Genomic DNA, 15,248 nt, shown 5'->3' with positions numbered 1-15,248 from the left:
AGTGAGTGTACGTGCTCTATGGAGACAGCTGAAGCTGCACGTCTCTGCTGTCATCGACTAGACCAGGGTTCACCAACGCCGGTCCTATAGGGCCAGATCAATGCCAGATTTTTAAGCACATCCACATTTAGATAAATTTAGTTAGCTTAAAAATCTGTTCTGGATCCGGCACAACAGTTCAATATAATCTACTGCTAAGAGTGCATAAGTTTCCTTTCTTGCAACATTAGCTTTGTAGACCTATTTAGTGAGACCAATAAAGAGAATTAAAAAAAAACCAATCCTTTTGAATGCCATGGCTCAGTATAACCATTAGCAAGGGTGAATTCCTATATATGCATAAGAAGGGGAAAATATTGAAATTCTGAAATTTATTTGAAAATATTGTTTACTTGTATGTATAAGCTTTATTTCGATAACTCATGTCATAAAAGCTGTGAAAACTCCAAATATTAAAAACAATGTAAAAAAGTAGACCGCTCATGCAACAGCTTATTACAGTTAAGAATGTACAAACAATGTGTCTTTTGCTTGTTTGCAACAGAAGTGCAATATGAAATTCAACACCTCAGTAGTAAAAGGCAGTTTTAAAACAATATAGTGATAAAACTTATGTTAAAACAATATGAAAGAGCGAAAGGGACATCAGTGTTTGGCAGTTGAAGCCTTTACAACTGGACCCAGTTCCCAAAACCCAGGCTGCCTAAGTATTGGTTATTCCAACCCACCTCGGAACAATAGGAGGCCAAAAGCGTCAAAGTGCGAGTGCATAACATATGGGTAAAAACATGAAATGCGGTCCTGCGAGCCCTTCTGCGGCTGTGTGTGGTTCCAATCCTGGAGGGTGCCATGACGTTCCTATCTAAGCCTTCCTTCTTATGAGCCATGCGTGGCTTAAGAACTTGGCCACTCCGCAAGCAAAAAGTGGTCTGAAATTGGATCTTAAAATGTGCAAGGCAACCGGATGGTTCCGTGTGCCCAGTTGCCGGCAAATTGGTGTAAGCCATTTCGACCTTAGTTTGGCATATGCCGGACAAACACACATAACATGGGCAACACTTTCCACCGAGTTCTTGCAGCATGGGCAATCCTTTGAGTTGTGTGGGTGCCAATTGGATGTTACTTCACAATCAGGAAGTGTTCGAAAACTAAAATGGATGTACATCATCCTGTCCCGAGAGACCTGGATTATGTCTAGGGAAGTTTCCAGGTGTCTAATCTGTTTGTGGACATGGAATTCTGCAGTTAGCCTCTCAAATTAGGTTTGCTGGACTCTTGCTGATCCACCTATTCCCAGTAGTGTCATTTGAGCACATCTTTCCTCTGTGGATCCTGGTTGGCCCACTTAGTTTGGAGTCCTAGAGCGCACGTAAACTTCGGGCATTGGTGATCCAGCCTACCTTATTACTTGTATCTAGGCGGATAACCTCCGACAGAGCTTCCACGTAGGGTAGGAGCTCTGGGGACCGCCTAATGCAGGGCCCAAAAGAGCAGTGGCGAAGCCTTGCTATTTTACTGATGGAACGCCTACCCATGTCGAGCATTAAGGGAGTGAGCAGGATATTACGGGTCAGCATCCCTAAATCCCTTAGAAATGTATGCCCGGAGCTGCAAAGATCATGGATCTTGTCAAATCTCTACAGCTCTTCACCATACAGCGCTGTGCTTATTGCCTTTGCCTCATACAACTGAAGAGCTGACCTGCTATGTGAAGCGCGGTGCTCCTTCCCTAGTGACCCCGTTACTCGCTTGTGACCCAACAGCATCTTGGTTAGGTGGGGCTTACACAACATTTTGTCTGAGAGTCGGACACTGAGGTAGTCGAAGGTGCAAACTCTTTCCAGGGGAGTACCACCAAGCAAGGGGCACTCTTTATAGGACTTGCGGGGGTTGAAGGCCATCAATTTTGTTTTAGACATGTTGATAACCAACCCTTTAGTATCTAGGAAGGATTGGAATCTTAAGTTGTCGCTGCAACCCTGCTGGGGTCTTCGACACCAGAAGGGTGTCATTGCGAACAAGCGGGCAGGTACCTTGTCTCCCTCGATGGTTGGTGCATCTGCAGGTTCTTCTTGCTTAAAGCTCACCACTGCATTCATGTAAAGAGAGAATATAGTGGGAGCAAGGACAAAGCCTTGTCGAACACCCCTACATACTGGGATGCAATTGGGCAGCTGCCCCTGCTCCCCCCCCCCATTTGATTTGTGCGTAGTTCCCATCATGTAACTGGACTACCAGATTAAGAACGGGTGGCCATAGTTTGCCCCTGGGGACTAGATCAAAGGCAGTCTTTAGATTGATGGAAGCTAAATAAAGACGCCCCTTGCCGATCATTACCACTTTACGATAAAGGAGCAGAAACCGAAATGCCTGATCAATAGTCCCTGTCTTTACCCTAAAGCCGGCCTGGTACTGGGATAAAATTGCATTCTCGTCCACCCATAGTTGGATGTTCTGCAGCACAGCTCTGCAGAAGACCTTCTGTAGGGCGTCGATCAGGCTAATGGGCCTATAGTTTGAGGGTTTATCTCTAGGTCCTCTTATAAATTGGGACCACCTCTGTGCCCCTCAAAGACTCTGGGACTGGGGTACCGCTAGCTATTGCATTAGACAAGATTAGAATATAGAGGGCCCAGTTATGAATGTCAGCTAGAAACCGATCCCCTGGGATTCCATCTGGGCCTGCATCTTTAGACGGCACTATTCTACATATTGCAGCCTCTGTATCTCCCAGGGTAAAAAAAAAACATAATCCGCAGGGATGCTGTAGAAATCAACCACCTCCACTGTGGGCCTCTCTCCGGGGGTTGTAAAGAGCTTCTGGAAATGCTCATTCCAATCCTGGCTGGTGATAGTTATGGGGTGGGTGATTGGGCTTCCGAGCTACTACCCCAGGTGACTGGCGACGACCAAAATGACTTGGGGTCCTTCACTGCGCTAGCCTCCTTAAGCTGCTGCCAGCGGGATTCGGCCCAAGCCATTTTTGCTAAGCGCAAAGTAGCCTTGTAGCGCTTCCTAGATGCTGTGATCAAAGTGCCGTTCTTGGCTTTGATTGCTGACGCTAGAAGTTGCTTGCACCTACAGTCCTTTTTATACCATGAGTATGTTCCCCCTGGAGAGATGCTAGACTTTCGACCTGCCCTAGGAACTAGGAAATATGAGCTAAATCGGTCGAAAGTTTGTCAGTGTGCTGTGGCTACATCGGCCATTCCACGTTTGCTAGCAACCAAGGACTGGAGCTCGGAAGTGCCTACTAATAGGTCGTGCTGTAGGCCTTTAATCTTGTTTTCTTGAATAGCCACCTTTTGCCACTTAAAGTATCTCCTGTCATTAGAGAGAGGACCTCACTGGTATAAGTCAGGGGTGGATTGCTCTTGGGGTAATAAGATGCTTTCCACAGAGTTCATGCTTCGGGATAGAGGATTGTGGTCACTCTCTGTTGTTGTACCCACTTTCATGTCAACCACATCTCTCCAAAGCCCCACATCGAGTAGGATGTAATTGATGCGGGATGGGCAACTAACTCTGTTGTATGTGTTTGCACCGTGCCTGTCCAAAGGGTTTCTACCGTTCGCTGCCCTCAAGCCAAACTCAACATTAAGGACATTACAGTGGAGCTCTGTCTGGGTCCATATTTTGACTGAGGATAAGCTGAGACAGGGGACAGCCCATTTGAGGTTGTCTTCTTTGTTGCCTAGTAGATCTTCTCTATCAAGAGCCTCAAAAGTGCTAGTGAAATCACCTGCTACTATTACTCTTGTGCGAGATAAACAACTAGCTAGGCTTTCTTCCAATAGGAGGAGAGTAGGTGAAACTCTGCCCGTTTTATTTCCCCTAACATAAACGTTGAACAAATCAATGGTCCCTTAATACCAATCCCTTAAAATATCTGGTCTGGAGCTAGAATGGTGTTAATCTGGCACCCCAGTGCAATGCCCACCAAAATGACCAACCCCCCCCCCCGGTTGAATGCCCCCTCCCTATTGTATCTGATAAACAGTAGCACGCATAGCCTGATTCGAATAGGGGAACCAAACTCCAAGTCTCTGGCAAAATGCAAATGTCATATCCCTCAATTAGAGCATTCCAATGAGGGAGTAACATTATGCTATTTAACCCAGCCACATTCCATGGTATTACCCTAAGCTGTCGATGGGAATCCAAGCTAGGAGACTGCACAGCATTTGGGTTGAAGGGCCAATATTTAGTAGGGCCTGAGTTGGTATTTGAGCATTGTAATCCATATGGGAGAACGCACCCTCCGTCCCACTAGAATTGGTAGAGGCACTGCTTGTACCTGCTTCTAGCTAAGGTCCATCCTTTTTTTAGGTGGGGTGCCTTCTGTGGAGCCTCGTCGCTTGGACGGATATCTACATGGAAAGAGGGAGTGGGGCATGACCTAGGGAGCTGGTAATCTTTCTTCAGGAGTCAATCATTAAGTTCTAAGGTGGAACCACTAAGTCTTCCGCCCAGAGGTGGAGCTGGGATTAGCTTGAAAGGTATGGAGTGCCTGAACTGGATTGAAGAGGAGTCCGGGGAACAGGTTCAGTATTCTAGGTTGAGGTGATTTTCGGCCAAATCTAGCCCTTTAATATGAGTTTGATATAGTCCGATGACTGAGCTGGTAATGTGCATCTACGCGCTTTACTGATGTCGTCATGAATCACCGAACGTTAGCCCCTAACGTGGCGGATCCAATGGTTTGCTTAATTGATCAGTCTTCCCCCTCCTGTCCCCTCCTTGTGCCAAGTTGAGGGACGTTAACCATAAAGATTTTCTGGGTGGACGGGAGCAAGAAAGGACTGGATGTGTTGATTGATTCCAGCCATATTGAGACATGTTTACTTGTGGCAAGTAACTTGCTCGACTTCAGGACCAAGATTGACCCCTAAAATGTAAAGATTGTTACAAGGAAGCTTTGGACTTGGAGAAATTAAGTTTACTAGTAAATAGGCAGACTATTTCAACCCCAACAAGTGGTCATATTAAGATGATGATCAGTTTGTGCTGTGTCTCCACCAGACAAGGAGGTCGTGCCTTCATTGTCCCTACTGCTAAAAGGGGGAACGTTCGTTAATCATTAATCTGATATTAAAATATAAAAAAAACTGAAATGACAATAGGGGCCTATTTTAATCTTTTACATAACCAAATCAACCCAAAGTAAATAAATATAATTAAAAAACAATGCAGTAGAGATTCTGCATTTATTTAGCACCTCAATGCAATAGAAATTCATGGAAAGACACTGAAAAAAGGATGGGAACAAGGGGGAACAAAGATAAGAGGACCATGAGAAAAATGGGGCATAATCGGCAAAGCATACATCCTGTGCTTTGTAACCTTTTCCTTCAAACAGTTCTAATCCTGATCCATGGTTCTTGAGAAAATGTCCTCAGGGCCTCCTAGGCACAAATGTACCATACTAACTGCCATTCTCCAGAGGCAAAACCCCATTATGTTTCCAGATTAATCTAAACCAACTCTTGCAACTCGATGATAAAGAAATAGTTCCACTAAAAGCAAAATATGCACTTTAAAAATGAAAACCTATGTGCAGATAAGCCCACCAAGGCCCGGATTACTTAAAATTCGCATTTTCCTCATTTGCACCACGGTGCACCTTTAAACAAGTGCGCAGGTTGCAAACGGGGGAAATGCAGACTATTATGAAGAATGTACTGCCCCCTCCTCCCCAGGGACAGCTGCGAACATATGCTGTACCATTCAAGTGAAATACTGTTTAAAAGCTGCTTCTGTTTCACAGTACGATCCCTTTGCAGGTGGGTGCAGTGTCACTGACCCCGCTGCGGGAGGATGTCTGGGAGCTTCATGGGACCCCTTTTCACCCCCCGAGAGGGCTGCCCTCAGAGGGTGCACTGACTTTTTCAGTGCATCTCCTCAGGACATGTTTGCCTCGGCACCTGTGTCTGTATTATGGCCTGTATGCAGAATCAAAGTGATGCTCTAGTTTGCATGAGCCCACACATCCATGCAAACGAGGGAGCATCTTTTAACAATAGCACTGGCGCTATCAGTATTACAGACCAGGCCGCACAAGCATCTAGCGCTCCTTGTGTGTTACTAAAGTGCCTCCCGGGCGCACAAAGCGGGTGCACGTGCCAGCTGTTGCCATGGGGCACTTTCTGTAATACGTCCACAGAAAGTAGACTCGTTGCCTAGTTTAAGGAATTATTTCCCGGTGTATCCTCACTAAATGAATCAAAGTGTTTTAAGGTCATATCTTTTAGGGAACCTCTGTAATTCTTTTATCACTGCGGTTGTATTGGACTGGTTTCCTTCTGCTCTCATCATATTTCCCTGGCGTGGAGTGGATGCTCATGTACCACATCTTAATGAAGGTCATTCCATCCAAATGTTTGCTGTATTTTTCGGTTGCATAGAAATGTATCACACAGTTACACAATCTAGATTGACATAACAGATATTGAGGTCAGGAAATGTTGTCAATAATGTCTTACATCATCTTTATCCTTCACCTTCCTAAACTGTGTTGTTGTGTTTTTAAAAGACTGAGGTGCAGCTAAAGACTGAACCAGTTCAAGAAGATTCTGATCTTGATCGTAAACGGCGCGAGACAGAGGCCCTGCTGCAGAGCATTGGCATATCACCTGAACCACCACTAGGTACTAGATGTTTATATCACATATCTTTCTATAGCATATAACTATCATATACGCCTTATTTATTAGTATTTCATTGTAATATACGTCTTGTTTCAACTAGTGATATGACTTCACAGTATGGAAGGATGCTAATGCACAAGTAATTGCATTTATGTCAGAAGTTACAGTGGTGGCTACAAAGTTCATTTTTTTGGTGTTGCAAGAGTTGGATATGTGACAACCACGTTCCAATGGTTGAGCTTTGTAGGTTAAGATGGGCAGTCTCGTGCTGTGATATAAGGAGAGGTGCATTACTTGGAAGAATAATTAAAAAGGTAGATTTCCAGATTTGCACTAGATGCTAGAAGGTGTTAAGTATTTCAGATTGCTGATCCAACCTCTGGCCTCGGTCGATGATGCACTGCCCTGTAGCACAGTTAAATGCTGGATGCGGATGCATGCAGTGATCTGCGAGTCATGATTTCCAATTCCAATCCTGGCAAAGTCAAATGATCCTTTTAATATTGGTAAATTGAGTGTTCCATTAGAAAATGGGTAATAGTAGTACCTGCTATTTGCAGCCCTTAGACACATCATAAGTGTTGTAAGGAGCACTATACAAGCTATTGATATTAAATTGAGCTGTTTTGTGCGAAGGAGTAAGCCTACACGTGAGCGGATTTATTTATTTTTTGCTCAGTAGCATCTGCTTGAGAGTCTGTGGCTTCTTGACTGTACAGTATTTAATTAGTAAACCGTGTGGTTGACATTTCATGGGAGCAGGGACTGTTTCATACCAGCTATAGCAAATCTTGTAAAGATTAGAACAACTTTTGGCACACACCTGACTGTCTTAATATTTCAATTTTATTTCATCGCACTTAGGTTGCAATAATCTTGGGAAACAGTGCAAATCATATTAAAACACATAAAAAAGAAAAAAAATTGGTACAGTGTCATGTTATCTGGGCTAGTTGAAGGACAAGTAGGTAAAACGGTCAGTGCTCTGTGTAGGAAGATGAACAAGAATTTTCCTCGAGGGTGCAAAACCCCCCACAAAAGCTAATAATGTCAGGAATGAAGGGATAAGATAGTGTGGCATAGAAACAGCTTCAATGGCAATATATTTATAGGTGATGCATCTGAACCTAGGGCGGCTCTCATGACAAAGTAGCTTGCTGATTCTTTATGTCCCAATTCTTAATATGTTCTGATTCAAGTCCAAGTCATGTCAACACATCTCTGGGACTTCCCTCTCTATGAACACCTCAATTATTATTATTATTATTACAGTTTATAAAGTGCACTGCTACCCACTTGGCGTTTCCAGGCCCTAGGACCAAATTTATTTCTGAAATAATCATAATTCCAAGTCTTTGTAAATTAGAGTTTACTTATAGTCCGAATGGTAATTTTTCAAAGTCACAGTGGAGGTTATATTGTAGCCAACTCATGCCGCGAGTACACAAACTTAAATTTTGGTTTGGAAATTGAAAATTCTAGCCCTAACTTAAATTGTTTTAGTTTTTCAAGACTTCCAAGTCGGGCATAAGGGGTTGTTCACATTGTCACTACAGGGTCTGGGATCTAGATGGTTAAATGCAAGTTTAATTTTGACTAGATGGCTGCTTAGATGTTTTCTTTGTGTCTGAGAACACAAACTGGGTCTCCTCTGCATATCAAGGAGTAGCGCGTGCAACTGTCAGAGATGGAGATGTTTTCTCCATAGCACACATAAGCTTCTTGCTAGGGGCGTGGCTGGGACGTGGACCCAACAAGACATGTCTTGCCTGAGCTCCGCACTCGAGCTTCCAACTACATGAATTTTAGCTGATTTCTCTGTTTCAAACCGCTGCGTCAGAAGGGGGTGCTGTCGGCAGGAGTGCAGGAACATCCACATAGTGGAGAGCAGCTGCCATGATCGTGGCAGCATTGGAAATCAAGCCCTGTGAGGTGGGTGGGCCAAGGGACGCATTGGTGGGCCCAGGGTGCCTACTGTGTTGTAGGACCTGGCAAATGAAAAGGCCTTCAATAGATGTACAGGTGCTACAGGCGGGTGTCAGCTGGTTTTGGAGGCCTCGTGGACATGAGGGGCTATCACCCTGTGGGCACGCAGTTGTTTTCTGGACCAGAACAAAGCAGCTGCTGGCGGCCACATGCTGCAACTCTTGCACATACAGTGGCTCTCGCTTAGATCAAAGCTCCGAACAGCTACCTGCAGCCCCCTGCACGGATACTAGAGAGGACCACTTATACTGGTATGTTTGCACCCTCCTGCTCCGGGTGCACCCCCGATGCCCAGACGTCTGGCCCGGATCTGCTGGCTCTCACCTACCTCTTGTAGAGGAGCGGAACAGTACGACCAATGTAATTCTCTACCCCAGGATGACATTTTCTCACCCCACGTGGGGAGTCTTGGGGGCTCACCTTCACACCAAAAGGTCACTTATTGAAGCTGTCCACTGCCCAGGCTTTACATCGGGCTCCCCTCAGCTGGGCTCCTGTGGCAAACTTCACGGCCAATGTAAAATTCAAGGCCACTGAGGTGTCCACAAGACCTGCTGCAAGGGCAGCGGACTGAGAGGATTAAGGTCCTGAACCTCCTGGCACATCCCTTAATGGTGGCCCCTCTTCCTCACAAGACCCCAACATGCATGCACCAGCAACAAAAGCGGAAATCCAGAAGCTGCTTTAGGAGTTCCACAAAGACATGATGGCTTGGTGTTGGAATGTGGAAAAGTAAATTTTGCCATGTTCTGTGTCCCTACGCCTCATCCATCATATGTTATGTGTGCATGATCAATATGCATATGTTATTCCCCATTTCTGATTAAAGACGCAATTACAGTTGTGTCCACCTCTAGTATGTTAGTTTCCAGTCCTCGTGAATACTACGAATATCAGGCCTATGTAAATAATGTTGCCACGTTTCTCAGTGTGCACGTTATTCCATTATAAAGTCTCCGTTTCTAGGCCTCAAAAGGGCCCGGACCACAGATTCAGCTCCTGTTTTCTGAAAGCCTCGCTGAGGAGCGATACAGCCCCCACCTGTATCCTCGACCCTTCACTTACTTCCTGCCTTGCAGTGCCCGGTGCACCCCGGCTCTGCCTCTGAGTCTGCCAAAAGTATGTTATAGTTCCAGCTATCAGTTCAGTCCTCCTCCTCTGCATTCCTAAGCTACTGAACTGCATCAATAGTTTCCGTCATTGTCTAGCCTTCTCGTCTCCATGTTAGAGAAATACTGTATTTAATGGTCATTTAATATTCTTCACGCACTACATGTAGAATAATGCATGGTCCAGTCTTAGAATCAGGTTAGCCTTTCCCCTCATGACTTCTAGTTTATATCAACGTGTTCCCTAAACATTAGATACCAGATAGGGTTTAGGTACATGTCGCTCCGACCCTCCAGACTCTAGTCTCTGCTCCTAGAACAGAGTTCGTAGCCCCCAGCTTCTCCTAGTAACACGTCATTGTCAGTTTTCGCGCACCATTAGGTTAGAGGTCCCGGCTCCTTAGGTAGCCCCCTCCAATGTTTCCGCCCATTCATGACATATTCTGTTACGTTTTGCATCACATGTCTAAGTAAACTCCCAGTTACACCTCTTATTACTGTTATCTCTCGCGACTGCTACGCGTCACGCCTTCTACTCCACCTACTGTTACGCCTACTGCAATGTAATGCTATGTGTTTGCGCTATGTATATAAGTCAATGTTTTGTTATTGAATGTTAGCGCGCTCATCCCAGACCTAGCCCCAGCAGCTGCTGGGCCTCTTTTCCCCTGCTGGGCCTCTTTTCCCCTGCTGGGCCTCTTTTCCCCTGCTGGGCCTCTTTTCCCCTGCTGGGCCTCTTTTCCCCTGCTGGGCCTCTTTTCCCCTGCTGGGCCTCTTTTCCCCTGCTGGGCCCCAGTTGTCCTGCTGGGCCCTGTCATTCTATTCCTATGCAGGTTGTCCTGATCCTGTCCTTATGCTGTAATAAACCTGCAGAAACTCCTACTACCTCGAATCTTGACTCTTATTTATTGAGCTATCTGTTATGCTATAAGTCTAGTCAAAAAATAGGGTATTATTTATTTATTTACCACATAATGGCGCCCGAATAGGGACTTGCCCTTTCCCCATGCGTCGGTGAAGCCACGCCGACCCCCTGACCCTCTGCAGTCGTGACGGAACCATACTGGCCAAGTGCAGATATTTCTGCTTCAAGTATCCCTCAGGCCCACGGAGGAGACGGAGGAGGCGGTCCAGCATCCGAACGAGACGGTGGAGGAACGCGGCGAGTCCCGACCAGAGCCCAAGCTGAGAGTCCAAGGTCCGAGGTATCCGGAGGCCCACCCGTAACTAAAGTCCGAAGTCCGAAGTTCGTCGTCGTCGTCCAGTCCAGTCCGAGGCCTTCCGTTCCGTGCTGCCCGGTGAGTACCATTGCTGGGGTAGTGTCTAGACAGGGTCAGTCTAAATTGACTCCTGGTCCGTGGGTTGGTGGTACCCAAGCCCACAAACGAAGTGTTCACCTAGGTGGATACGGGTCTTGATGCGTTCCTTTATGGGACCGGTATGTTCCGTACTGTTATAGCAGTGCATCCAGTAACTCTAGTCTGTTCCGTTCTCGAGAATTCTGTTCTGTTTCTGTTTTCAGTATTTTCAGGTAGTATTCTGTTCGAACTGTTATTTATAATGTTGTTTAATGTATTTTCAATGTCGTGGTATGCCTGAATTGTTTTCCCAATTGTTATTGTTTTTCGTGTATTGTATTGTGTTCCGATTCAAGTTTAGAATGCCGCTCTTTTCCAAGTTACGTCAGTTAAAAACTAGAAAGGGTCTGCTGGAAGCAGCAGTTCCTGTTCCGCCTAGGGACAGTCCAGGTCACTTTATGTATCAGAAACATGGCATAAGCGCCATATTGTATCTAGATTTATGGGTAGAGTATACCAAACAGTTAGAAGAAAAGTATAGATGGCCCGTATCGGGTACATGGGATGCCGAATGTATCATGCGAGTAGAAGAAGCATTATGGAAAAAGAAAGCCAGACAGTCACAGAAAGATGCCATCGAGTTATGGCGTAAGGAAGCGCATAGAAGAACGGAAAAGGAAGTCAGAAAGTCAGAGTTAAGTAGAGAATCCCAAGAACGAGCCCAAGAAAGAGAATTAATCGAGATAGGTGAACAAGTCAAAGTAGAACAGTCAGACAGACAGAGGCATGCCCTCATTAAGGGTATGTATCCTCTCCTTGCCGAAGGCTTGCCAAAAGCGACCCCAGAGGCACCCAGTAATTTCCCGCCACCATTAGTTCCGACCAAGCTACGTCACAAACCGACCGCAGCTGATATTTTTATTTCGTCCTATTTGGACGACACAGTTCCAGAATATGCCAATCCAGTTCGCGCTCCACCTGTCCCTGTAAATCAGGCACTTCCCGTTTCTCCAGACACCGGAGTACCTGTTACGGTACCCCCGGGTCAGCCAGCCATACAAGTTCAGCCCACGTTACAATTACCGACCCTGCAAGCACGAAGAATGTCAGTCGACGATTCTAGTCTAGGGGCCGCAGGAGGAGGTCCTCCTCAAACCCCGCCGCCACACAAGCGTCTATCAGCACTCGAATTACATGCTCAAGCATCACAGCGTACTCCTAAAAGTAATAAGTCTGTTACAGAAATCAGACAAGCCCTTGCCGAATGTGTCTATGACACAGTCCCAGGCGAGTATAATATGGTTTTATATTCCGTACGCGTAAGAAGGGTGACCGAGTATCTAGTCACCTTACCGAATATGAAAGAAGATCTAGACAGAATATATCGTTTCATCCGTACAGGGGATGATCCAGAAAGTATTGGCGAGATTATGTCTCAAAGGAAAGCCGAGATTCAGCTCATGATATTAAAGTTCCTGATCAATTGTCTAATAAGAGAACAAGATTATCCGTCTAAAGATCCCGCCGAAATGAGAATCTTAACAAGGTGGAGTGATAATATAGCCGAGGGTAAGCACAAGACCATTAGTGCCATGGAAAGTATGTACAAGAAAATTCGTAAAGAAATAATAAGGTTACACGAACAGCGTAAAACAGCACAAGTAAGCGAGAAAGAAAGTATCTCTGATCCTGAAGAGGAAGACGAGAATCCCGCCAGAATAGCGTATGTAGGAAAATCCAGATTTCCAGATCGCCATTTACGTCTAGAACCCAAGTCTATTTTTCAACATCTAGCACCAGAACAAAGCTCTTTAGAACAAGTATTTCAAGCTACCGATCACATTCTGAAATCACGAGTCGGTTATAGTGAATTAAGTACCATGCACGAACAAGAACTAGCCCGATCAGCAGTCCGATGGATTACTGATTCTACCACTTTTCCAGACGAAATAGTGGCACAAATGTTTCTGAAACTGCCCCCAGCCGAGCAACGACTGGTGGGTATGTATATGATCCAGCACCTCATTACCCTGTATGAGGGTCAACATTCTGATCCAGGCCCGTTACATGATATCCTGAACGAGTTACTCCAGTACAGATGGAGAGGTCTAGGTACCGATTTAATAAGTGTCATTCTAGAACAGCGCCACAAGTATAGAACGTTTCTGAACCCGCATTTTGTTCATGTCTCACCCCCAGAAAGTAAACCATTCTACATAGACAGACAGAATCCGCTACGAGAAGTCCACCCAGTCCAAGGGGCGGGTGGCGTAATGCAACGAGTGTTTGTATACACTCCGATATCAAAGATGGAACTTCTTGAAATGAAGAAATTAATCCCCTGTCATGACAAAGATCCAGCGGGGTTCCATAGAGAATTAAAAGACATGCTCCGTATGGGAGAATACACTTACCCTGATATCATTAAAATGTTAAAGGTCCTGTTACCCGCAGGGGTGTATGAAAAGTTAAAGGAAAAAGAATGGGAGGTGGGAGAGAAAAAGATCGATTGGGCAGCTCTAGAAGCTGAAGACAAGGCACGAGTACCAGGTACCGGTCTTGGAGATAAATGTAAAGAATTACCAGAATTATTGATTCAAGTTTTACCCAGATTATTGACAACTAGGAAAGAAGACTGGGATGCAATCTCAGCCTGTAAACAGAAACAAGATGAGGATATTAGTGATTTTTATTCTAGATTTGAGAAATGTTTCAGTATTAATAGTGGTCTCAAGACAAGTAGTGAGTCATACCCTCACCTTTTCGTTACCAAATTAGTCGAGAATTCAAGTCCACAAATTAAAAACCGAGTTTTGAAAGTCGAAAGCACCTGGCAAGCAAATACTCCGTCCCAGATGCTCCAGATGCTCCAGTACCACCAGAATAGAATCAGAGAAGAGCAGGAACACGAAAGAAAACGTATGAAAGACACGAAAATGAAAGTGCTAGTTGCACAATCTATTCCTCAAGACAGTCAGAAGAGAGGTCCGAATCAAGCCAGTCATCCTGCAGCTCCCGTTAAAGGGAACTGCAACTATTGTAAACAGCCAGGTCATTTTATAAACGAGTGTGCAGTTCTGAAGCACAACATAGCTACTGGTAAGACTAAAGAAAGACCACGTCCGCCGAGACAAGAACAAGTTTCACAGACTCCTCAGTCACAGAATGCACAACAGACGGTTACAGTACCGCAGCCCATTGCTGCAACACAGCACGTTACATCGCAGATGTACCAGTATGCACAGTCCGAGTATCCAGAGTACCAGTCATATTCATGAAACAGCCTAGAGAAGGAGGTAGGCTTGCCTCTCATCGAGATACCTGTAGATCAAGAAGGTCCCTATGTTCACAGTCAAGTATTAGGGAAAGACAGAAAGTTTTTGATCGATACAGGGGCAAGTAGGACCACAATTAGTCATGCCGAAGTTCCAGGGGCTCCGCTCTCAGGCTCAAGAAATGTTTCCCTTGGATTTTCAGGAAAACCCATAGTTAATGAAATATCTAAGCCAGTTACTCTAGAAGTAGGTCCATTGTCCCGTACTACTGATCTGTTACTTACTAAGTCATGTCCAGAAAATCTATTAGGCATTAAGACATTGAAAGAATTAGGTGCAGTTATTTGCTGTTCCCCAGAGGGAATACGTCTGTTCCTACGTGACTTCAAGGGTCACTATGTATTACGAGATTTTGATTCCAGACTGTCTAATGTTCCGCAGCATTTATGGGCGCAAGGTCCAACTGATGTAGGTTATATGCAAATCACACCCTATCGTGTGACTCTCAAACCAGGTGTAGTGTTACCACGAATCAGGCAGTACAGATTGCCACCTGAGGCTGTAGCAGCCTTATCCAAAATTATTGACGAGCTCATGGCTCAAGGAGTAGTTGTAGAAACTGACTCCAATGTTTGTAATTCTCCGATCATTCCAGTCATGAAGCGTACTGATCCAAATGCACCCCCAGTATATCGATTAGTGATTGATTTACGAGAGCTTAACAAATGTATTATTCCTCAGTACCCAGTTGTTCCAGACATTTCTTCCCTGTTAACAGCCATTGATTCCGAAGCCATGTTTTTCACTGTTATTGACCTCAAGAATGCATTTTTTAGTGTTCCTATTCATCCAGACAGCCAGTTTCTTTTCGGATTCTGTTTAAATGGAAGGAGCTATATGTTTACACGCGCTCCTTAAGGTTTCACAGAAAGC

The 15,248-nt window shown here is 45.1% G+C and overlaps 1 protein-coding gene across 3 annotated transcripts in view; it reads left to right on the top strand.

The window, feature by feature from the left end:
- The window catches only part of DYNC1I1 (dynein cytoplasmic 1 intermediate chain 1), a 2,048,030-nt gene that overhangs the window by 223,974 nt on the left and 1,808,808 nt on the right, over positions 1-15,248 (top strand). For all 3 annotated transcript variants that reach the window (XM_078663722.1, XM_078663723.1, XM_078663724.1), the window contains exon 3: positions 6,533-6,647. In XM_078663722.1, coding sequence (XP_078519848.1) covers positions 6,533-6,647 — 115 coding nt within the window. The remainder of the gene's footprint in view (positions 1-6,532; positions 6,648-15,248) is intronic.

Source organism: Lissotriton helveticus, chromosome 10 (assembly GCF_964261635.1).
Source record: "Lissotriton helveticus chromosome 10, aLisHel1.1, whole genome shotgun sequence".
NCBI lineage: Eukaryota > Metazoa > Chordata > Amphibia > Caudata > Salamandridae > Lissotriton > Lissotriton helveticus.
Note: the sequence above shows the minus strand (reverse complement) of the source record. Positions and strands in the feature narration are given on the sequence as shown.